Here is a 22,757-nt window from a genome sequence, read left to right as displayed (position 1 = left end):
CTATATGTCACATTGCTGTATACCAATAAAACCAGACATATATTCATCAATTTTTAGAAATATTCAGAAAAATGCATGTATTTTTTTAGTTAATAATTTAATATATTTTTTTTAATAGTTCACAAATGACATTTTGAAATATATGAATTTATAATATTACTTTAATTGTCCTGAAAACATTTGTTATGTTTAAATTATAGAAATAAAAAGGGAAAGATAGCAGTTCCTAGCCCAAAGAAAAACGAAAATTCAAGTGCTATGGTGAGACCTATAATTATAAAAAGATCTGAAATTGCAAAAATTGCATGTTTTACAGCAGACTGTCATCAGAATAAAGAACATGAGCAGGATATTTCAATTATATCAACAAAATGTACGGAATTATGAAAGAATTTGAAACACTTCTGATTGGGATGATAGTAAAATTAAAATATTGATAATTTGGAATAAAAAACAATTAGATTATTGAAAGCAATGTTTGGAAGAACATGGAATTTTTGTGTATTTAAGACAATAGAACAGAAATATTTTGATATAATTGTTGAAGAGCTTATTGACATTTAAAAAAAAAAGAAAAAGCTATTATGAAGGAAAATTAATTGGAATAATTGGAGGCAGATGATCATAAAGAAAAGACAAAATAATTGGACAAATGTAATTGGTTTTTTTCTATATAAATGTTTATTATAATTTTGCATTATTATTGGATTTGATTTGATAAAAATATAAATTGATTTAAAATATTATATTTGGCAATATTGATGATAAATTTCATTTTTCAAATTCTTCAGATTTGCATTGTGAATGAATCTACAATAGAATTTCTGAATGAATGAATGAATTTAATACGTCAAAAGGTCTAAAGAGTTTGATTCAGAATGTTTAAAAGAAGTACCGAAATATCCAACCAAAATTAATCTTTAATCTAGTATTTCTCCGTTTGATGTACAACACTTATTCATATATTTGATTGAACTGTTTAAATAAATTAGCGTATAAAGTTGAATAAACATGTTGCATTAAATGAAGAGTGGTTTCTAAATGATATATTTATATCTTTTAATATTTTTTTCTAATATAAAGTGACAATTCAAAAACTAATTGCATCTTTATTACAATAAGAGTTAGAAAAGATTATGAAGATTTGATTTAAAAATCTTGCATGTTTGCAATTTTATAAAGATATTTTATACAAAACATAGCCACATCAAATGCTGTAATTATGTAAATAGAAAACAATTAAGAAAATAAAAGTTATTTTAAATAAAAATGATACTTTCCATTCATTTATTATAAGTATTTCAACTGAAAAAGTATCGTAATTCATTGATCAGTATTAATCCTACAAATCATAATTTTTACTTGGACTTAAGAAATGAGAAATAATTCCGTCTATTTAGTTTTAATATAAATATTTGTAAAATTTCTTTCACCTTTACAGTTAAAAACAAATTACTAGTAATATGTTTTATTCTGTGTATTTATAAAAACCACTAATATTTTATATTATGTAGAGTATATTAAAATAATTTCAAACATGTAGATAATATTTTGATAGATATACATGAATATTAAGAAAAAACTTAAATTATTGAATTTGAATAATTTTAATTTATAACAGATATAGATTAAAAATATTTATAAATTGTTTTACATATATATACAGTGGAATCTGGTTATTATAAACATGGATAATGTTAACAATCCACTATTGTTATGTTAATCAGTTGGTCTCAAAACACTACATAAAATTAGTTAAAAATTATTTGCCTATTATAGTCAAACTTCGGCTATTGTTATCAATTGTGATAATTACCTGTAAGGACACACCATTAGAATTCTTAAGCAGCGGTCACACCTAGCGATTTCTAGTCGTGCAGGCAACCGAAACTTCAACGATTGTGAGTTGTGTGCATCTTGTCATGGTCATGTTGTTCGTTGGCATTGCAACTCAGAAACGTGGTCTTATAATAAACCAATACAATTACAGTAGCTTGTTTCTGACTACTTTTTTGAGTTTACCGACAGTTTATGTTATACTTCAGAGTATTTATGGAATTTTAGCCACTTATTAAAATGGCAAGCACTTCCTTTTCTGCAATGAAAAAAGGTGATCATTTCATTAGGGTTAGTGAGAATACGTGCTGGGTTAAAACTTGGCGAAATGAAAATCAACAGACTAAACAAACATGCTTCCACCAACTGATGAATGAATTAAGGCTTTCAGATGCTGATTGGGTTGGGTTATTGGGGATATATCTGTATGGATGTGAATACTTTCCAAAACATTTTAAGGAGGATAACCCCCATAACAGCTAAAGAAGATACACATCTTCAAAGTTCTATTTCATCCCAAAAACGTCTTTTGTTGACACTTCGTTATTTTCAATGTTGCCACTGTATGATGTGGCACAAAGACATTTACTGATTGAATGCATGTTTGCAATTGGCATGAGCAGAACAAACTTTGTTTCTAGTTGCGGTTGCCTGCACGACTAGAAATCGCTAGGTGTGACCACTGCTTAAGAATTCTAATGGTTGCAGTCGTGCCGGTTTTCGAAGGGGGTTTACTAGTTAATGAGAACAGCCTGCGCAGCTGGAAATCGCAAAGTGTGACCACGGCTTTGGTAAATTCTTACTAAATAGACCTTTTCTTCTAAACTTACTTTTAACAAAGTGTACCTTTTATCTTTTACGTACTAAGAGCATAACAAGAATTCTTAGAAAATACATGTACTTGAAGATGATTACTTGAAGTGTACCTTTGGGAATGATCATTACTGTTGAGATTTCTCTGGTTTAAGTTTATGATCTGTTGAGTTAAAAACAGTTGTTTATAGGAAATGTAGTATATATATAAATATGTAATGTAGTAAGTGTACAGTTTGACACATAAATTGTACACATTCATACAGTAATTGTAATAAGTTGCTGTTCAGTAATGAAAATTTTTTATCCTCTGTTGAATCTTGTCAGCTGGTCATTGTTATCAAAAGTTACAAGTCTCAAAGTAATCATGATAAGTAGATTCCACTGTATTTGGTTATTTAAATTTGGAAAATCTAAAAATTAAAAGGATAAAAATGACTAAAGGTCTCAGTTGGTCTCAAAACACTACATAAAATCATACAATTATATACAGATATCAATTATATACAGATGTGTATATAAATTTTTAAAAAGTACGAAGTCTGTTCTTGACAGTAAAATAGACGATTTCTTTCAAAACTTAAATCTTAAAAAAACGGCAAAAATATTTTGAAAATTTAAACAGATGTAATAATAGGTTAAAATAGATGCCAAGAGTTAATGTAAAAATGAAAGCTGAATAACAATATGAAAGATATTTACAATTCTTGCCAAATATATTGAACACTGGGAATATTTTTAAAGCTGAAAGCATTGTTACTGTTAAATCTGTTAACAAATAAATTTAATAACAACTTTAAAAATGCCTTTAAAAGAAATATATTACCTGGCTTTTTCAATAAATAATGATTAACCAACTATATATTAAAATTAAATCAAAATATGTGTTATTTAAATTTTACTTTTCTTTTTTAAGAATACCATAATTCAAACTAAAGATTTCATAAATTTAAATTATTTAATTTCAAAAGGTTATTAATTGTTAAATAATCTCTTAATGAGAAAGAATTTGTTGTTAATGGAAACGTTGTATATTTAAATTAATAAACTAAACCAAGCCATTTATTTATGTATTATGTGTTGAACTAGTTGCAAGGGGGTATATAACAATCAATGTTTTTCTTCTTTTTAACATTCAATTGGTAGTATAAAATTAAATTTTTAACTTATTTTGTGTATCATAAATTATACACAAAAATAACATTAGCAAAGAGTAATGTTTATTACTTAAGATTATTAGGGGAGACCAGGGCAACTTCGGCATATGGGGCAAGTTCGTCAATCGCATTTTTTTAGAAACAAAATAAAAGGAGACTCTCTTTAGAGGTTAGGCAGTTGAGTTTTATTGGTGGCTTGTTGAGTTGAGTGGGGTGTTTGTATTTTTCTCCAACAAGCGCAGTTGAATTAACAAGTAAATTGTCATTTTCATTCAATTTCATGTAATATTTTGCTTCCATTTATATGGAATTGGCATGTTTTGTTATAATTCCATAATAACGAAAGTTGCTTTTCCTGTTAGAAGGATAAAACATTAACTTATTTACGTGACCAGATCATGGCTTAGTACCCTATTCTTCAGGGTTCCACTTAATGTTTCTAAATCGTCACTATTGGGGCATCTTCGGCAGCGTTGCCTATCTTAAACAATTTGCTGTTAAGCATATTTCATTTCTACTGTTTATTTGAGTTCACTAATTCATTTTACTTTATATTGCTTTTAACTTGCATTATAATGTTTTCATTTATTATCTGTTTCATTATTTTCGTAATTAATTTTTTTTTACATTTTCTTTACTTAAATATGCCTTTGATCTTGTATTTCGTTGTTATAATATTAAATACATCTTTGGAAGAGTATTTCTTTGTTTTAATAGTGAATTCCAACGTATACATTGTTAATAACACAAATTTATATACCTCCCTGTCTTGATCCATTACTGTTGCCGAAGTTGCCCCTGGTATGGGGGCAACTTTGGCAATCGCTATCTCTTTTTAAAGTTGTTATCATTATAATTATTTTTATTTCCAAACTGATTTTAACCAGTTCTATGGTAAGGTTACATTCTGGTAGACAATAAACAATGCTTTTATTTCAGTTTACAGCAGTATTTATTACACAAAATTTAATTTATTCTTAACATGCCGAAGTTGCCCCGGTCTCCCCTATATCTGGAGAAAAAATTATACAATTTTAAAATGAAGGTGGAACTCCTTTGAAAATTCAATTCATATACAGTAAACTCCCGATTATCCGTGTGCGTATTATCCGGTTTGCGGATTATCCATGCATGAATTTAATTTAAAAAAAAATAATTATGTGTGTGTGTATTTTTTAAATAGTTGCTCACTTTCATGTTTACACATCCTATAAGTGTGCACATGTTTGTATTTAGATGTTTAAATCATTAAAAGATTCATGCAAACTCTTAATAATAATGAGCATTAAACATGTTAAAATAATTGTCCTCCTTAGAAATATATAATATGTTGTATTTTAGAAATAAATACTGTAATTATAGTTCGGATTATCCGTGTTTTTTGATTATTCGTGCCACCTCTCCCCACCATTAGCCCAGATAATCGGGAGTTTACTGTAGTTCCTTGTTTGAACTGCAATCTTTGAGGTAGGATAAATCATTATTCTCTCTAACTTCTAGGTCTTTACATTTGCAAAGTAAATGGGAAGCAGAAATTGGCTCATGATAAAAGCCACAATTACTGTTTATGTTTATAATCTTCATATAATTTGATTCGATCATCACATAAAATTATTTAATCATAGATGCATGTAAAATCTTTTCATTTCATTTAAATTAATAAATAGATTGTTAAATTCCAAAAATTTATTATTATTTTAACATAAAGGAATTCTCTAAAGTAGAAATGATTATATTTATTTTATCATTGGTGACTACTGTATTTTTAATATTATGCATTAGTGAAATTATATGCAGTGGGTTATCGGTTAACAAACGCAATCTGTTCCAAAACTGTTTGTTAAACGATTATCAATTTACCATAGGTTTTTATGGGGATTTGATTAATTTGTTCTGGAGACCCCAAAAAATAAAAAATATATACTTTCTTACTATGTTTATTTATATGTAATAATAAAAATATATATATATACACAGTCTTGCATTTTTATTAGTCATGTTTTTTCCATTTGTGGGGGTTAAAGAATCTGTCTAATGTTGATTGCTTTTCTCTCTTTCAGGATTTTTCAGAAGTAATTAATAGCATTGTAATTGTAGAGATTGCCTATTAACCTCACCTTGGTTTGGATGCCATTCTAAGACCGTCGTTCTGACATCCTCCCACTTCTTCAAAAGGTCTTTAATACTATTGCAGATGTCAGCATTAATTCTCTTTTTCAGAAGAAAACATATCTCGACAAGTTTCTTGGTGTTCTTCTGTCATCAGATCAGTTTGAAGTTCCATTATGAGCTCTTCAATGTTCTTTATTTTTCAGATGTGACTTTTGTTACTTCTTTAGCTGCTTGAGTCTTCTTGATTATACTGTATTTTTCTTAGATGAGATTGAACTGCGGTAAACCTGTTCAAGCCTTACTGCCCAGCAACATCAGATATCTTCTGCCCACTCTCTACTTTTGCTATTATACTCTATTCTCACCTTTCAAAAATAAAAACCCACGCAAAACTTAACGAGTACCCACACAACAGTCTCGTGAATACTATAAAAGAATTGTTTCTGTCAGAAAAATAAAAGGCTGGAATTACAAGGGAGAGTTTCAAAGTTCGAAGGAATACTATTCGATCAGTATATACCGAGTTGAGCATCGATGTCGACATCTCCCGTGCTCCGAAAAGTTTCGAATTGTTGCCTGAAGACAAGGGAAGACCAATCAGTATTCATTATTTTACGTCGCTGCTTCTTATGTTTGTTTTGTGAGGTGTTCATTATCCAAACATAAAAATCTTTCACGAAAGTGTTCGTTAACTGATCACCCACTGTATAAGTATTCAAATGATATATTATGTGGGATTTATATAAGAGTTCTACTACAGCTGTTTTCAAAATAAAATTGAAAACAGCTGTATGTATGATTTAATGAATTAATATCTTAAATTGAAAGCATAACACTACATGTAAATAAGAATTTATTAAGATTACATAAATTAAGTAAATATCAATATATACAATTAAATTCAATAAAGTAAATAATTTGCAGATAGTTATAAAATGATATTACTTGGTTTGTATGATTACTTGAGGTTATAACTTAATAATAATAATACTATCTACATGAACTATTATTATTATTATTAAATTTTAATTTTTTATATTTAAGGCATTTTGTTGTCAGAGGACCAGAAGGAACACCTTATGAGGGTAAGAAAGTTTTTAAAGTTAAAAGGATTTATTTAGTTTTTTAAAATTTTAATTAAGAAATTATAATTTATTTAAATTAACTTTTTAAACTTAATTTTTTTATTTCCTAATAATGCAAATTAATAACTTAATAGAGTAAAATAGGTGTTACCATTACTAGTTATTAAAACAATTTAAATAAATCATTGATAAAAATAACAGTTCCAGAAATTCAGTTCTGTTGTAGAGACTCCTTTTACTTTCCTGGCTTGTTATGTATATAAAATGGAAAAGTATTGGAATCATGTCAAATTTGACTTTTCAGATGTTTAAGATTCCCTGAACCCAAAAAAGCGGGAAAGTTCATGCGTTTGTGTGTGGGGCATCTATTTTGTTTAATATCTCAGGTTGGGGTGATGGTTAAGAAACAAAATTTGGCATGGTAGCTTGTGTATAAGGGGCATTGATGTTAAATTTTGGTAGTTAAAGGCCTAGGGGATGTGGAGATAGAGGAGGTAGTGTTTTATCTGAAGTGTGGTCAACTTAATAAAGGTTTTTTTTTTTTTTACTGTTTATTAGCAATTACGATTTTTTTTATAAAACTCATCCTTATCCTCAAAATTAATCATCTAGCCATTTTATAATAATTAATAATATAAAAAATTTATAAAATAAAATCTTGTAACAGATGTGGCACACACAATTTTAATTTTGTGCTAATGTGCCTTGTATTTTTTGTCAGGAAGTTATACAACTTGTTGCTGGATTTTTTTAAAATTCCATCATAATTTGTTTTTTAAGACACTTTTTGTCATATTAATTAATTAAGGTGTAAATCTGTGATTACAGTCCTTAACCAATTGATAAATTATCTTGATACATGCATTTTTTTTTCTGAGTGTAAAATATTTATGGTTTTTATTACAAATGTATAGTAAAAGTAAAAAAACATTCAATATTTTAACTTGGTTTTATTTATTAAATATAAATTAGATTACAGTAATTATAAATATTAAAGTTTTAATATCCATTCTGAGATAACAGTTTGTATTTGTAATTATACTTTATATTCTCTTTAAACAATCATGACATAACTTTTTGCTTTAGATAGTATTGAAAGAATTCATTCAAAAAGAGTACAACTTATTGTGCATTGCTTTGTCCAAATTACGAGCACTGCACAAAAAAGTAACATGTTCCTGAGTGATCAGAGTTTGGCACCTTTACAACAGAGCAACATTTTTTAATAAATGGTCTAATTATGAGGCAGGTTTATGTAAAATGTCTGGTAATCTGTCGACATAAACTGAAGTAATTTTACCAAGTCTTTGTGTTTCTCTGCTGACACTTTTAGTGGTTTTGAATACAAGCATGTTGGTGAACTTGTAGAAGATGAAAATGCATACTCTTTGTGTTTTTTGTTGACAGTTGCAGGTGTTCTGAAGTGTACATAGCAACTCTTCCAAGACAAAGAGATGTTAAAATGATTGTTGCTCCATAATTCTCAAAAAGATGTAATCAGTATGATGGATAACATTTAGTCTATTTGCATTGTGCCTATTGCATTCTGGAAATAAAATCGTCGGGAACATAAAGTGGCATCTGTAAGAAGTGCTCTATCATTGAATGTACACTAACAACTTCCATTAATTTGTGTTCCTATTCCAAATAAAGATCTTTTTCTGCACCAGGGAACTTAGCACTCTGTTTCAGTTCTAGTAGGAACAGCCATCAAAAATTAGTGTAACATGATCTACCGTACTTTGACAGGTATTCAATGTAATGAACTATACATGAGACAAAGGCATTGTACCTGGCTCATGTATGGTTCATCATTAAAAAAAAAAGGATTTATGACATTCAGTCAAGTTCTTTCCTATTCATTTCTTTAAATAATTCTTTAACAGGGTTCCTTAATAATTCCATTACAGCATTGTTATGCTGAAATGAAATAGAAACAATTCATTTTTAAAATGTTGCCACAAAGTACAGAATTGTCTAGAATGTTAGTGTAAATCATAGCACCAACATGATATGGTTTACCGAACAGTGGGGACCTTTTTTTAAAATTTGAATTATTCGAAAGCAATCCAAAATTAAGGAATACTTTTATTTCCAATTGCTTTTGCATAATCCAAATTTCAAAAAATAAATAAAAGTAGGTATGTAAATGTAAGTTTTAAAAATTTGCATGAATTCTAAAAATATCTAAAATGTATGTAATAATACCTTACCCATTTCATAAAAAGAGTTTGTTGTGCATTGTGCATGTACTGTACTTACAAAATTGTTGGTAGCATATTTGAATACAACATTAAACATTGTAAAGAAATACCATTCAAAAATTCTCATATCAACAAGGATTTTCAATGGGGATCTTTGTATCACGTTAAGCCAAACAGCTTGTAAACACAATGTGGCAATATAATTATATGGTATCTATACTTAAGTTTATAATTATGAAAACAAAAGAAATGTCTATATTGATCTTAAAATTATATTAATTAAAAAAAATTATAATAGTTATTGAGCAATGGAGCAAAATTGTACATTTATCATCTTTAAGGAAAATACATTATTTTTCTCTTCTTTCTATAATAATAATAATCTGTAATTGCTCTGGTAAGCCATATAAAATCATTATGAGCTGCAGTTTTCCCACTACCATATGTTAGTAGTGTTAGTAAGTTTCTTATTACATGCATACAGTTTATTAAAGAACTTTAAGAAAAAAAAATCCAGCAATGAGTTGCATAACTTTCCTGGTGAAGCCAGGGTAGTTTGCAAAATTCTGTAGGCTTTATCTCCCTTTGGAAAAAAATTTCTAGCACAAAATCTAAATTTACTAGATGCATATTTTTATTTAATTTTTTTTTTCATTTCAGCTAGTAATTTTTTAAAATAAAATTGTGTGGCACCATCAGTTATGTTATTTTATTAAAAATTAAATTATTATTATTATTATTATTATTATTATTGTTATAAAAAGCTTAATTTGAAATGTTACTATAAACTATTAAAAAAATTGTAAATGCTAATAACAAGTAAAATTTTCATTTGAGATAAGACACATGACCCCTTCTGTCTCTAATCACCAAAATTTAATAGGATCAATGCCTGTGTATACAAAGTTACCATGTCAAATTTCATTTCTTAATCTTTACCTCATCTTGAGATATTAAATGAAATAGACACCTACACATACATACATACATACATACATACATACATACATACATAACATACAACACACACCCACAGAATTTTTTTCGTTTTTTTTTTTTTTACTTTTTTGGTTTAGGTCTCAAAATGTCAAGATTTGCAAAAACCAAGAGGTATACTCATATATTGTATGTACTGGATAAATAGAATATGATAAAAAGAATACAATATATTCATCCTACGGCAGAGAAAACCAAACCTACAGCAATTTTTGGATGCGATCAATGATAACCTCTACGGATTGTTCCTACAATTAGACCAGGAGAGCGAAACTACCATAAATTTTTTGGACATTCCCATTGCTTGCAAACATAGAGAAATTTGGACCAAATGTATACAGAAAACCATGTTTTCATTTTAATTCCACATAAATCTGTCGATCCTCTTCACATCAAATTGGCAGCCTTTAGATCCTGGATAAGAAGAGCTTATATGCATTGTACAAGCATAAATGACATAGTAACAGAACTAAATTACATCTTAAGGATTGCAGAACAACAAGGATACCCAAGGTAAATGATAGAGAACTTAATCACAACCTTTCAAGCAACAAAACATCAGCATACCTCACAGGACCGAAAACATAAGGATGGTTTTAAATTATATCCCATTTTTAAGGGAAATACATAAGAAGGTAGCCAAGGCTAATAATCTTCAAATAGTATATCGACGGTTTTCAGAATTTTAAGGAACAATAAAAAAACAATATAACTGTAATTCGGCCATGGGAATCTACTCTATCCCATTAAATGACCAATGTTTTGAATCTAAACTAGTCTATGTGGGTGCCATGATGCGCAACTTACAACGACGACTCAAGGAACATAAATATATAATTGATAAGAAGCTCGATAACACCATGCTATCAGCTTATGCATGGCAACAGGACATTCATGGCCAATAGGAGCAAGCATCAATTATCAAACCAACAAATATACACACAATGAAATATCTTGAAAGATTGGAGATGACAAAAGAACCGGTTACATCAACCATAGAGACGCAAACACATTGGCTACCGCATGGCAGTCTTTTTATGAAGATTAATTTTTATTGAGAGATGTTTATTTTTTGTTTATTTTATTTTTGTAATTATTTATTTTATTGTCCACATCTATATTTTCAGTTATTTATTTATGCATTTATTTCAAAATTCTCACTTTTATTTTATTTTTAATTTACGTTCTATTTTATGGTAACCGAAGAAGATTGGTTAAAACAATCAAAAACATTTTTATTTTAGTAACTTTTATTTGCTGGATTGTTAAAGGTGGGTTTTTTTATTGAAACCAAGAGGGTCAAATTCATCACAATTAGTTTTCTATGTATGCATAAGGCTTCCTGAAGCATTTAAATCAATGATTGATTGCCTAAAGTTTCCAGGCCCACTACCTGCATTATTTGTAACTCTAAAGTCAATAGCTAACAAGCTATTGACTTTAGAGTTACAAATACGTAACAAGCTAGGAAAGTAAAATGTAAACTTTTTTATTTTAAACTTAAAGAATTCTTTTCTGAAGAGTTAACTCATTTAATATATCATAGAATACAAAACAAATATTTAAAGAATTTAGATATATTTGTTTTAACATATTTAAATGAATATATTTTTTGAATCTTGGAAGAAAACAATGCATTTCTGGAATTATAGGAATAATTACAGATCATTCTGACTGTATCTATTTCAAAAATTTAGTTGTGGTCTTTTAATTATATATTTTTTCTGAAGAGTAAAGTAATACTCTTCAGAAAATAGTTGTAGCATTTATTTAAATTGCAAATAATCCATTTCTGTTGTTAATTACTTATTCTTCAACTAAAAGTTAAATTAGCGAGGTTGAGGCCGAAGTTTTAAACGTGAAAATGTGTACGTCGGACGTTCGGCATCGCTTTCCTGTAAGCCTAGAAGCTTGACGGTGGTGTTTGGAAAGTCGGTGGAATCATGCTCAACATCCAAACTCCATTGTCAAACTTCTAGACTTACAGGAAAGCGGCGCCAAACGTCCGACGTACACGTTTTCGCATTTACAACTTCGGCCTCAACCTCACTATTATCCTAATATTATGTTATGAAAATTTGTTGAATTTGTTGTTTTCGGTCCAATGAGGTATGCTGATGTTTTGTTGCTTGAAGGGTTGTGATTAATTTCTCTATCATTTCCCTCGGGTATCCTTGTCGTTCTGCAATCCTTAAGATGTTATTTAGTTCTGTTACTATGTCATTTATGCTTGTACAATGCATATAAGCTCTTCTTATCCAGGATCTAAAGGCTGCCAATTTGATGTGAAGAGGATCGACATTTTGTGTAGAAGTTAAATTAAAAGAAAGTAATGTATCAATGTAGTTTAATTTTAAGTTTTGAAAAAATTAAATTTTTTTTATAAGATCCAACACGAAACAAAAGTTATGTGAATAAAATCATAAAATAACTAAATAGTTAATTGTATGTGATTTATTTGTTAAATTTGGATGAGAAATTATTTATTTGCTTTATGACAACTGGATTGTGAAAAAAAATTTTTGTATTTAGGTGGTTTTTATCATGGGAAATTAGTATTTCCCAGTGAATTTCCTTTCAAGCCACCCAGTATTTACATGATTACACCAAATGGTCGGTTCAAGTGTAATACAAGGCTATGTTTAAGCATTAGTGACTTCCATCCAGACACCTGGAATCCTGCCTGGTCTGTTTCAACAATTTTAACTGGCTTATTAAGTTTTATGGTATTTTCTATTTTGTTCTATATTTTCCTATATTTAATACAATTTTTAATAATTGACTAATTCAAACATAATTGTATTAAATAGGTTGAAAAAAATCCTACATTAGGAAGTATAGAGACATCAGATTTTGAAGTAAGATGAATTGTTTTTCTATAAAATTAATTTGTATGTTAAACATTTCACTTTTTAAAAATTCATTTTTAAGGATACTTGAAATTTATATTATTAATCATTTAACTGTTTTTTTTTTTAGAAAAGACAATTGGCTCTTCAAAGTTTAGATTTTAATTTAAAAGATCCAACTTTCTGCGAGATGTTTCCGGAAGTAGTTGAGGTATGCTTATATTATTATATTAAAACTTAACATGAAAAATGCAATAATATAGATAAAACTTTGACAATTTTTTCTCTAGGAAATAAAGACTAGTGCTGAAAGATTAATGAGGAGAAATGGTTTTGTGAATCGTTTAGAAAATGATTTGGACCAGAACAATCCAGACCAAATATATCAGGAACAGGCACCTGCAGCAATGGGCAGCACCCTTACAAACATCTTTGTGATCATGGGTTTTGCTGTTTTTGCTTACGTTGTAAAATATGTTTTGAGCATCGTCAAATGACATATAACTATCAGTGCCTTGACAAGATTTTTCTCTTCTTTTCATTTTAATTTGATATCGAACAAATTAAAACACCCTTTTTATTTTATGGAACTGTTTTTTGCCACTGGACTCTTAACTAAACCAGGTACTTAGTTTAATCATTTGAAACGCTTCGTCTTTAAAAATTAATATCCAGAAAGAAACTTTTTATAAAAATTTGAACTTCATATTTCCACAGACAAATCTATTCAGATTATGGAAATTTATTTAATTTTTTCAAATTTTAATTATTTCATAAAGATATAAAAATTGAAGTTTGAAAAGCAGAGTGACATGCTATTATTATTATTTTTTAACTATTAATATAAATTTATATATATATATGTATAGAGTGACCGTGTATTGGAAAATATCAGCCAATTATAAGTGAATTTATGTAAATGAGAGGAATGTAAAATTTTGTACAGTTTCAATAATTGTTATATAAGTTGGACATGCATTAGTTACATGTACAAATAACGAAAATAAAGCACATATACAGTGGGGAATAATCTGTTTTAATATTGTACTAATAGGTTAAATATTTTTTTAAATATCTAGTAAATACTTGGCATTTTAAATGATATTAGTTTTGTTAATTCATTATTAGTTTCATATCGTTATTACTTTATTTATTTATTTTCTTTTATATTAGTAGTACTAGATAGCAAACTTTTTCGAGTTTGCGTGCCATGTAGTTAGCATAATTATCTTTTGAAATGTATGTCAAGTTTTAGATTTTGAATAACAATATTTAAAGAAATGAAGCATATATGCTTTAATTAGAATAAATGTAAAGGAGCTGATTGAAAAAAGACACAATAAGCCGAAATTGTATGATGTGTTACGTGCCTGATGATTTCTCCCATGTGCCACAGGTTTGCCCCTCCCGTCCTAGATGATTGCCTAGACCAGGAGTGGGCAACCCTTGACATGCATGCTAACTGTGGCATGTCAGTGACTTTTTCGGCTTGCAACCCGTAATGCCTCTTAAAAAATGCATATCCGATGTCTTCACCGAGTTTTAAGGTCCACATAGTTTGGACTATTATTTTGACCAATTCTATTTTTTTTCCCCCCCAAGAAATGACTAAACCATCATCTGAAGCAGTGGTGGACAACCTATCATCCCCGCTATATGTTTAATCTGATCAGTGGACATTTTTAAAATACATTTAGTAAACAGTCTGTAAAATAATATACAATAAGTATTATTATAAGTTTTTATTATATACCAGTTCTTTCTGTGTTTTCCAATTTATTATTTTACTTATTTGTGTGTGTAAACCACCTCTTCAATCATGTTCAATCAACTGATCTCCAGCCAACTATAAATCATAAAAACCTAGAAAACTTGGTTCCTGTATATGCACTTTCACATTTTATTTCGTCCACCATCACTTAAATAGGTTATCCAGCCTTGATCTAGAGTCTAGGTGATAGCTTAGTCAGTTTTTTGGGGTTGGTCAAAATAATAATCTAAACATGGTGAACCATAATGGAGCCCCAGACCTTACATTTTAATAGAATACAATTTTATTCAGTAGAGCAATACTAAATAAAACTGCAATAAATAAACGCTATCAACTGTTTTAGTAATAAGAAAATAAACTGATCAGATTTTAATGAAGCTACTAGGGACACCCATTGCTCTGTTTCCACCACCATTCTTTTCACATTACTAAGATAAAAATACGATGGCCACAGTTTAACAAATTTCAAAAATTATACAATTTTATTTTTATTAATTGCCGACTGCCTGATTACGTTGTATGATGTGTGCCATCGACCAGAAGTATCACGATGTCAAAATTTTAAATACAACCTCATCTCTATTAACAATAACAAGTAATGAACGGTAACAGTTGCTTGTGTACATATTTGCATATGCGCTCTTTTAAAAAGAACTGGATTCTTCGAAATACGGGACATTCTTTCCGGAAATCCTAAAATAAGAGAGATTTCGCATCTAGACCAGGGATGAGCAACACGCGGCCCGTTAAACATGTTTATGCGGCCCGCCAAGCATTTCTAAAATTGAATTTATTTTATCGACTTTCTCCCATCAATATATTGTTATAAAATTAATTATAATAAAAGGGTAGTACGTACTAAACCGAAACAATTTTTTGTGACGAGTTACTCACTTGTCGGCGACTTGTTCAAACATGCAATACGAACGCGCCGCGTCTGCGCATTTTTTGTGACGAGATACACACTTGTCGGCGACTTGTTTAAACATGCAATACGAACGCGCCGCGTCTGTGCTTGTTTGTGTTTGCTTCTGTCACACAATCAGTCAGACTGGTAAGCTGTTAACTAGCAATTTTAGCAATTCTTGTGTTTCTTGAAAGGCGTGAGTGCAATATTATTGTCAAAAAGGTAATATTAGAGTTTTTTTTATTCAAAATTAAGTTTTCCTACAAATTTTTTTAACTTTCAAATTTTTAATCCATAATAGCATGTCGGAAAAGCAAACAAAAAAAACGGAAGGTTGCGGATGAGCACTGGCATTTCCAAGAAAAGTGGAAATTTGATTATTTTTTCACTTTCGTCAAAGATAAAGCTGTATGCTTAATATGCTCAGAGACTGTGTCGACATTAAAAAAATATAACATAAAAAGGCATTACGATACAAAACATGAACAACAATATAAAAACTTAACAGGACAACTCCGGATAGATAAGTTTAATCAAATGGAGAAAAACTTGGGAAACCAACAGGCTATTTTTAAAAATCAAGCTATTTTACCAAATACGGCAGTAAAGGCTAGTTTTGTTGTCAGTGAAAATTGCTAGCAAAAAAATGAAACCCTTTGCGGATGGAGAGATGATAAAAGAATGTCTGACTGCTGTTGCAGAAATAGCATTTCCTGATAAAATAAATATTATTTCAAACATTAGTTTATCAAGATTCACCATTGCAAGAAGAATTGAAGACTTGTCCGAGAACATAGTAACAACGCTTCGTGAACGCATTGCAAAATTCGAATACTGTTCTTTGGCACTTGATGAGAGTTGCGATATTAGCGATACAGCACAACTGGCTATATTTTTACGTGGTATTGACACCAAATTTAATATTACCGAAGAATTGTGTTCACTGATTCCAATGCAAGGGACTACAACCGGCAAAGACCTGTACGATGAACTAAAGTCTGTGTTGGAAAATTTTTCAATTTCATTAGAAAAGATTATTGGTATATCGACAGATGGAGCACGAGCAATGTCAAGCATGGAGGTAGGAGTATCGGGAAGGCTATTTCAAGACATTAAGAAGGTCACAGGAAGGGAAATATTCGTTAACCACTGCATAATTCACCAGGAAAATTTGTGCGCGAAAAGATTGAGTTTGCCAAATGTCACAGTACCAATAATTAAACTAATCAATTTTATAAAGTCGCGCGCGTTAAATCACCGTGAATTTAAAGAATTCCTGAAAGATTTAGAAACTGAATATGGCGACGTGGTTTTTAATACCGAAGTACGTTGGCTTAGTAGAGGTGCAATGCTAAAAAGAGTATACAACTTAAAAAGCGAAATACAATTGTTCTTGGATATGAAGGGATATGCCTTTCCTCATTTTGGTAATAAAGAATGGATGTGCGATTTTGGGTTTCTTATCGACATGACTCAGCATCTCAATGATCTTAATGTGGAACTTCAAGGCAAAGGACAGTTTATTCACAATTTGTATGATAAAATTCAGGGCTTTGAGCGCAAATTAAAATTGTGGAAACAGCATCTTTTGCAGAATAATGTGTCTCACTTTCCACATTTAGAAAAAGAAAACGTTACTACTACTCAAAAATACGCACAATATATAGACATTTTAATTAACGAATTTCAATTACGATTCCAAATGTTCAAAGCTGAGAAGACAGCGGTTTCCATGAAAATGTTTTCCTCGCCATTTAATATCGATGTGGATACGTTCTCGAAGACTTTCAAATGGAAGTGATTGACATGCAGAATAATACCGATTTAAAAAATGTATTTTTCTCAGTAAACATCGAAAATTTTTATAAATCTTATGTGAGCCCTGAGAAATTTCCGCTTTTGACGAAAAATGCAAAGCAAATGATGTCTCTGTTCGGAAGTACGTATGTTTGCGAACAATTATTTTCAACCATGAAATTAATCAAAAATGACCACCGACCAAGACTGAGTGATGCACGATTAGAAAGCTGCGTACGTGTAGGCTACCTCATCAATTCCGGCTGATATTGATCAGCTTGTATCGAAAAAACAGTGCCAAATTTCTCATTAAAAATTTCAAGTAAATTCGTTTTTCTGTTCTTTTCTTGTTTGTTTTTATTTTGCATTAAAATTTGTATATGAAATTTTTACTTTTTTTAAATTTTATATTTCTTTATTGTAATGTTTATTATAAATAAAGTTTTGTAAATTATTAATAAGTGTTACTTTATGTGCGGCCCGCCAAAAAATTTTAAAATTTAAATTGGCCCGTTGATTAAAAAGGTTGCTCACCCCTGATCTAGACAAAAACGGCGTCAGGACAATGGAATGGGATCAAAATACAAGTGTGTGTAGGTCTTGTGTCTATCTTCGTCTACGTCTCCCTTCCTCAGATCGACATGATCTTATCACCGGAAGTCGACCGCAACGTCTTTTAATATTATCGTACCATTCTCTTATTTTGGGATAAAGAGAAATTAGTAGTTGAATCTCGCTCTATGGTCAACGTTTTTATAAAATGTGTGCATATATAAGACGTATATACAGTGTACATACGCTGAAAACGTAGTTAAACAAATGAATAGACCAAGAGAGATAATAGAAATTCCACTGTATAATAAGTGTATGCGCGACTATGTTTTTCTATGACAGTTGAAAATTTGATAGCGTGACTAATTTATTAAGTTTTAACGCAATCTATAATTATCGATCTCCATTGATCGATAATTACAGATTGCGTTAAAACTTAATATCAAAATCATTAAAATTATTTAAAGCGTCGTCGTAAATTTAGCTGACTTGTTTTTTTATTTTTATTTTTTGCGCTATTCGTATAATTTAGAATGATTTTAATGTTATAAAGAAATGTAGAAGGCCGAGTGGTTAATGTGCCAGCTTATCCCTCTGAGGGACCCAAGATCATGGAATTTATCAGGGGCCGAATATATCGGGACAGATGGCCCACGATAAATTCCTTGGGTTCGGCCAGGCCATAAATGGGCGGCCGGATGGTGAGGGATGGAGTTTGACATATCTGAAACAGACCGCATATGAAAAGTTTATGGGGTCTCCGCCCAAATTTGATTTTAAGTCCCGGTGTTGTAACTCGGCAGGTCAATGGATTCGCAGACACAAGTACTAGGACGAAAGGGCCTTGAAATGGGACATAAAAAATAATCAGTATTATACTGTGTTTTCATTTTCAATTTTTAAATGGTGTTGCCGTAAAGGCCAATTCCGTAACGTTTTTGGTTAAAGTTAAAAATTAACCAAGCATTTCTATAGTATTTGTTTTTTTCGGGAAAAAATAAAATCTTACGTAATGAAAATATGATGCTCTAGAGTTCCCAGTGCAGCAGGATGACGTCTTTACCATGTCTACTCTCCAATCAGCAATTATTGTACTTATAAAATTAAACATAACTTAAACCTAATTGTCTATTCATAAAAATTTCACTATTAATTCATCAATTTATCAATGCTTCGAGGACTGAAATTACTAATAATTTTCTAGGGAATCTTAATAAGTCAGATTAAGAGTTTTACGTCGTCTCATAAGCGCTGATACAAATAGCGATTGATCGGGAATCGATTGCTCAGATTGCTTTCTTATACGTCATTGTATAATTAGCTATAAAAGAAAAGAACACGAGAAGCACTTTAAGAATTTCTGTTCATTAACGCGACAACGTTGTTATAGAAAACATGGAACTTTTACCTTGGAATTATATAGACCGAATCTTCTTTCGTTTTATATACACCGAAGACGATAATACTTGCTTAGATTGTTTATTGGCACCAGTATACGAAGTGTCAAAAATATTTGGGATTAATTGCTTCTGTCATTGCTATTCTGGAAATCAATCGAAGATATGGAAGATCTTGAAGAAAGCTTATACTTTATTTTGGTCTACGCTACACTGCGTGGCTTTTATAGGCGCTGTTTTGATACTATTTCTACCTGAAGAGTATACTTATTGTTTTTGCGGCGGGGTCGTCTCTATGTTTGGTCAGGATTCTCTCTTCATTAAAGTCTATATCGTATTATATTTTGGGTGGATAGTCTTGCTAACCTTTTTGCTTGTCAGAGATGAGAAACGCATGCAAATTTTTAGCTGTCAACAGATCACTTTCCAGGAAAAATTAACAATTGAGCGCTATCGTTTCTTGTTTACGGTAACGTACACAGAAGGCTTTATAAGTTTAGTAGGGATTTTTATCGTATTATTATTGCGCAGAGGTTACTTTTTCATTAAAGAAACTTCAGACGAAAATACCGCTATATTATGCTCAATTCTCATTACTGTACAGTACGCTTATGCCATTGGTATTATCTGTTATTTTTTGTATGTTTTCGGCATGATCACTAACGTTATTTCTATAAGAGCAAAAACATTATTAGAAGATATAAAAGTTAGAGAAACACAACGGAGCTGTAGCGAGAACTTTCTTCGCGACGTATTTGATAGACATAAATACATCTGCGGTAGTGTTTATTCATTTAACATTTTAATGGAGGACATTATATTTTTTTCTTACTTTTACATCGTATCGGATTTATGCATCATGCTTTATATTTTAGTTTTTAATAAAGCGAGTAAAGAAACCACGGCCATGCTATCGTTGTCTATGTTATGTATGATGATGGGTGTCATCTGGGTGTTGAAAGACGCAGCAGTGATGTCTTCACACGTACGTATAAATTAAATCTTTAAAGTTTTTTATTCGATCATTAGAAGTATTATTATTAATTAATTCTAAATAATGCCACGAAACATTAATTAGGATATATTATTTTCATTTTGGACACACCATTTTGGGAACTAAGAGGGTCTTTCTTTAGTTCATCGTGGGTTCGGCAACCGCCAATGGAAATTTTATGAAGTTTTTAGTTCGGATTTTCTAAGCGGTAGGCAGGCTGACGCTTTTATCGCTTCGGCCATAATTAATATATTGATGAGTTTCTTTGCGTGAAGGATTACGTCACGATAAACTAGACCTAAGTCCGATATCCCGTGCTTTATATCACTCCTTAGTACAATTAATGAGGCTGATCGAAAATATTAGTTTGGAGTGGGTATGTGCGACGTATTGTGGATCATTTCGGAAGGATGGGATGGTAATTGAAAAGTATAAAAATAGCGTTATGTATTACGGACACCCCATATACTGATTTTTAAAAACCCTAATAATTATTTAACTATAACTAAAACATAAAAAGGATTTAATAAAGTCTATGTTTTATTACAACATCGTCACAATGCTCTCAATTTTAACAGTCTTGCCCGTGTACTGTACAACATACTTTTCCTGCTAACAATGGAGTCATACCGGTCATTGTCTAACTTGGTTCGGGAGAAAATTTTTGAATTGAAATAACGTGACTTCCGGTTAAAACAGAAAGTTCGCATATAATTAATCCCTAAGCTTTCCATATCTGATCTAGACTTTCATCTGTCTAACATGCCAATGGAGCTCAGTTAACGTTAACGGCGTGATTGTGCAGTGTGCCCGCTAGTATTTACATACAGTAAATAAACACAGAATTATCTGTTTATTTTAAATGTTTTCAGAACCGTTTCTAATGTTTAGATGAACATTTTAATTATTAAACTATAAAAAAATAATTTAATCGTTTTACAGATACAGGCAATTGGTATCAGAATGAATACTTTTTGGTATTTCAAGCTAAGATTGAGAGAGAGGATGAAAGTAAGATTATCTATCTATCTATCTTAAAATAATTTAATCTCTGTTCATTTATTATTTATTTCATTTTATTGCAGCTGTTTTGCTTTCTGAAAAGGCTTAGTTTCTTACCTGTAGGAATTAAATTTTATGATATTAGTGTACTTACTAAATACATCGCTATCACGGTATGTACTTAGAATATACATTTTTAGTTATTAATTTGTTTCGATTTTTAGCTGCATTTAAAAATTAATATAAAATACGTAATACGACAATAATACGACGTAATACGTAATAATACGACAGTAATACGTAATACGACAATAATGTAATGTCTTATTTTTTGTAGCTGTCTAGGAATCTTTTATCGTTTTACTTAACACTTCTGAAGATACACGAAATTAGATACGGGAGAAAATGCCAGAATAGCATGAAACTGGAGATAGAAGGAGAAGTCATTTTCCATATTAAAAGCAATAATAGGCCTATTATAATTTAATATTTTTATTTCTATTAATTTTTCAATATACTCTATAATATAGAATTCGATAAATTACTATTTTTATTTTATTATAAATACATAGCCTAAATAATTACTATATTTTAAATTTTAGTAAAGTAAACACACAATTTTGAATTTTAATTTATGCATTGTATAATAATAATAATAATAAAATATTACTAATACCTGTTTGATTATTTACTTTTATCCTATTCAAAGTTAATTCTTATTTCGTATCAGTATAGATTTAAATCTAGTTTTGGGAAGGAGTCGCCAGGAATAATATAATTATTCTCTATTATTTACATTGTAATGAACTTGTGTAATAAAATGTAAAAAGTTTAAAAACTCAAAATTGATTAAGTATATATTAATAGAGATTATTTATAAATATTCTTTACTGCTTTTTTTATTATAAACTCTTTTTGTTCTGTGGGCACTAAGAGGGCCCTTTTAGCAAACCGTTATGGGTTTGATTTGATTTATTCATATACGGGTGTTAGTTGCGCTGGCCATTTCGCCCCGTGTATACCATGCGAAAATTACCGTACCAAGATCTATAAACACAAGATCTAGACACGATACTGTGATGCATCGCAACAGTCGCCATATTGGGTCCTTTGAGGTTGTTTGTACGGTGTTTCTAGAGTGAATTGGTTATTTTTTTCGATTTTAATTAGTTAAATTTCTCGTTATCTATTTTTTTTAAAATAGTTTGGTATCCAGCACCGAAAACGAAACAAATTCGGTTCGTTTTCCGCTGACAGATCCAAGAGAGTGATGATTTAACGGTTA

The 22,757-nt window shown here is 30.1% G+C and overlaps 1 protein-coding gene and 1 long non-coding RNA gene across 3 annotated transcripts in view; both read left to right on the top strand.

Moving 5' to 3' along the window:
• Nucleotides 1–14,082, top strand: part of LOC136973289 (ubiquitin-conjugating enzyme E2 J2) — a 36,263-nt gene extending 22,181 nt beyond the window's left edge. For both annotated transcript variants that reach the window (XM_067268019.1, XM_067268026.1), the window contains exons 4-8: nucleotides 6,963–7,003; nucleotides 12,736–12,929; nucleotides 13,014–13,061; nucleotides 13,183–13,263; nucleotides 13,343–14,082. In XM_067268019.1, coding sequence (XP_067124120.1) covers nucleotides 6,963–7,003; nucleotides 12,736–12,929; nucleotides 13,014–13,061; nucleotides 13,183–13,263; nucleotides 13,343–13,549 — 571 coding nt within the window. In that variant the 3' untranslated portion in view covers nucleotides 13,550–14,082. The remainder of the gene's footprint in view (nucleotides 1–6,962; nucleotides 7,004–12,735; nucleotides 12,930–13,013; nucleotides 13,062–13,182; nucleotides 13,264–13,342) is intronic.
• Nucleotides 14,083–21,395: 7,313 nt separating this feature from the next.
• Nucleotides 21,396–21,938, top strand: LOC136972918 (uncharacterized). The gene is made up of 3 exons (XR_010880415.1): nucleotides 21,396–21,481; nucleotides 21,556–21,645; nucleotides 21,810–21,938. It is a non-coding gene; the product is annotated as an uncharacterized lncRNA (long non-coding RNA).
• The last annotated feature ends 819 nt before the right edge of the window (nucleotides 21,939–22,757 follow it).

Source organism: Centruroides vittatus, unplaced genomic scaffold (assembly GCF_030686945.1).
Source record: "Centruroides vittatus isolate TY-2023 unplaced genomic scaffold, ASM3068694v2 contig_1074, whole genome shotgun sequence".
In the NCBI taxonomy this organism is placed as follows: domain Eukaryota; kingdom Metazoa; phylum Arthropoda; class Arachnida; order Scorpiones; family Buthidae; genus Centruroides; species Centruroides vittatus.
Note: the sequence above shows the minus strand (reverse complement) of the source record. Positions and strands in the feature narration are given on the sequence as shown.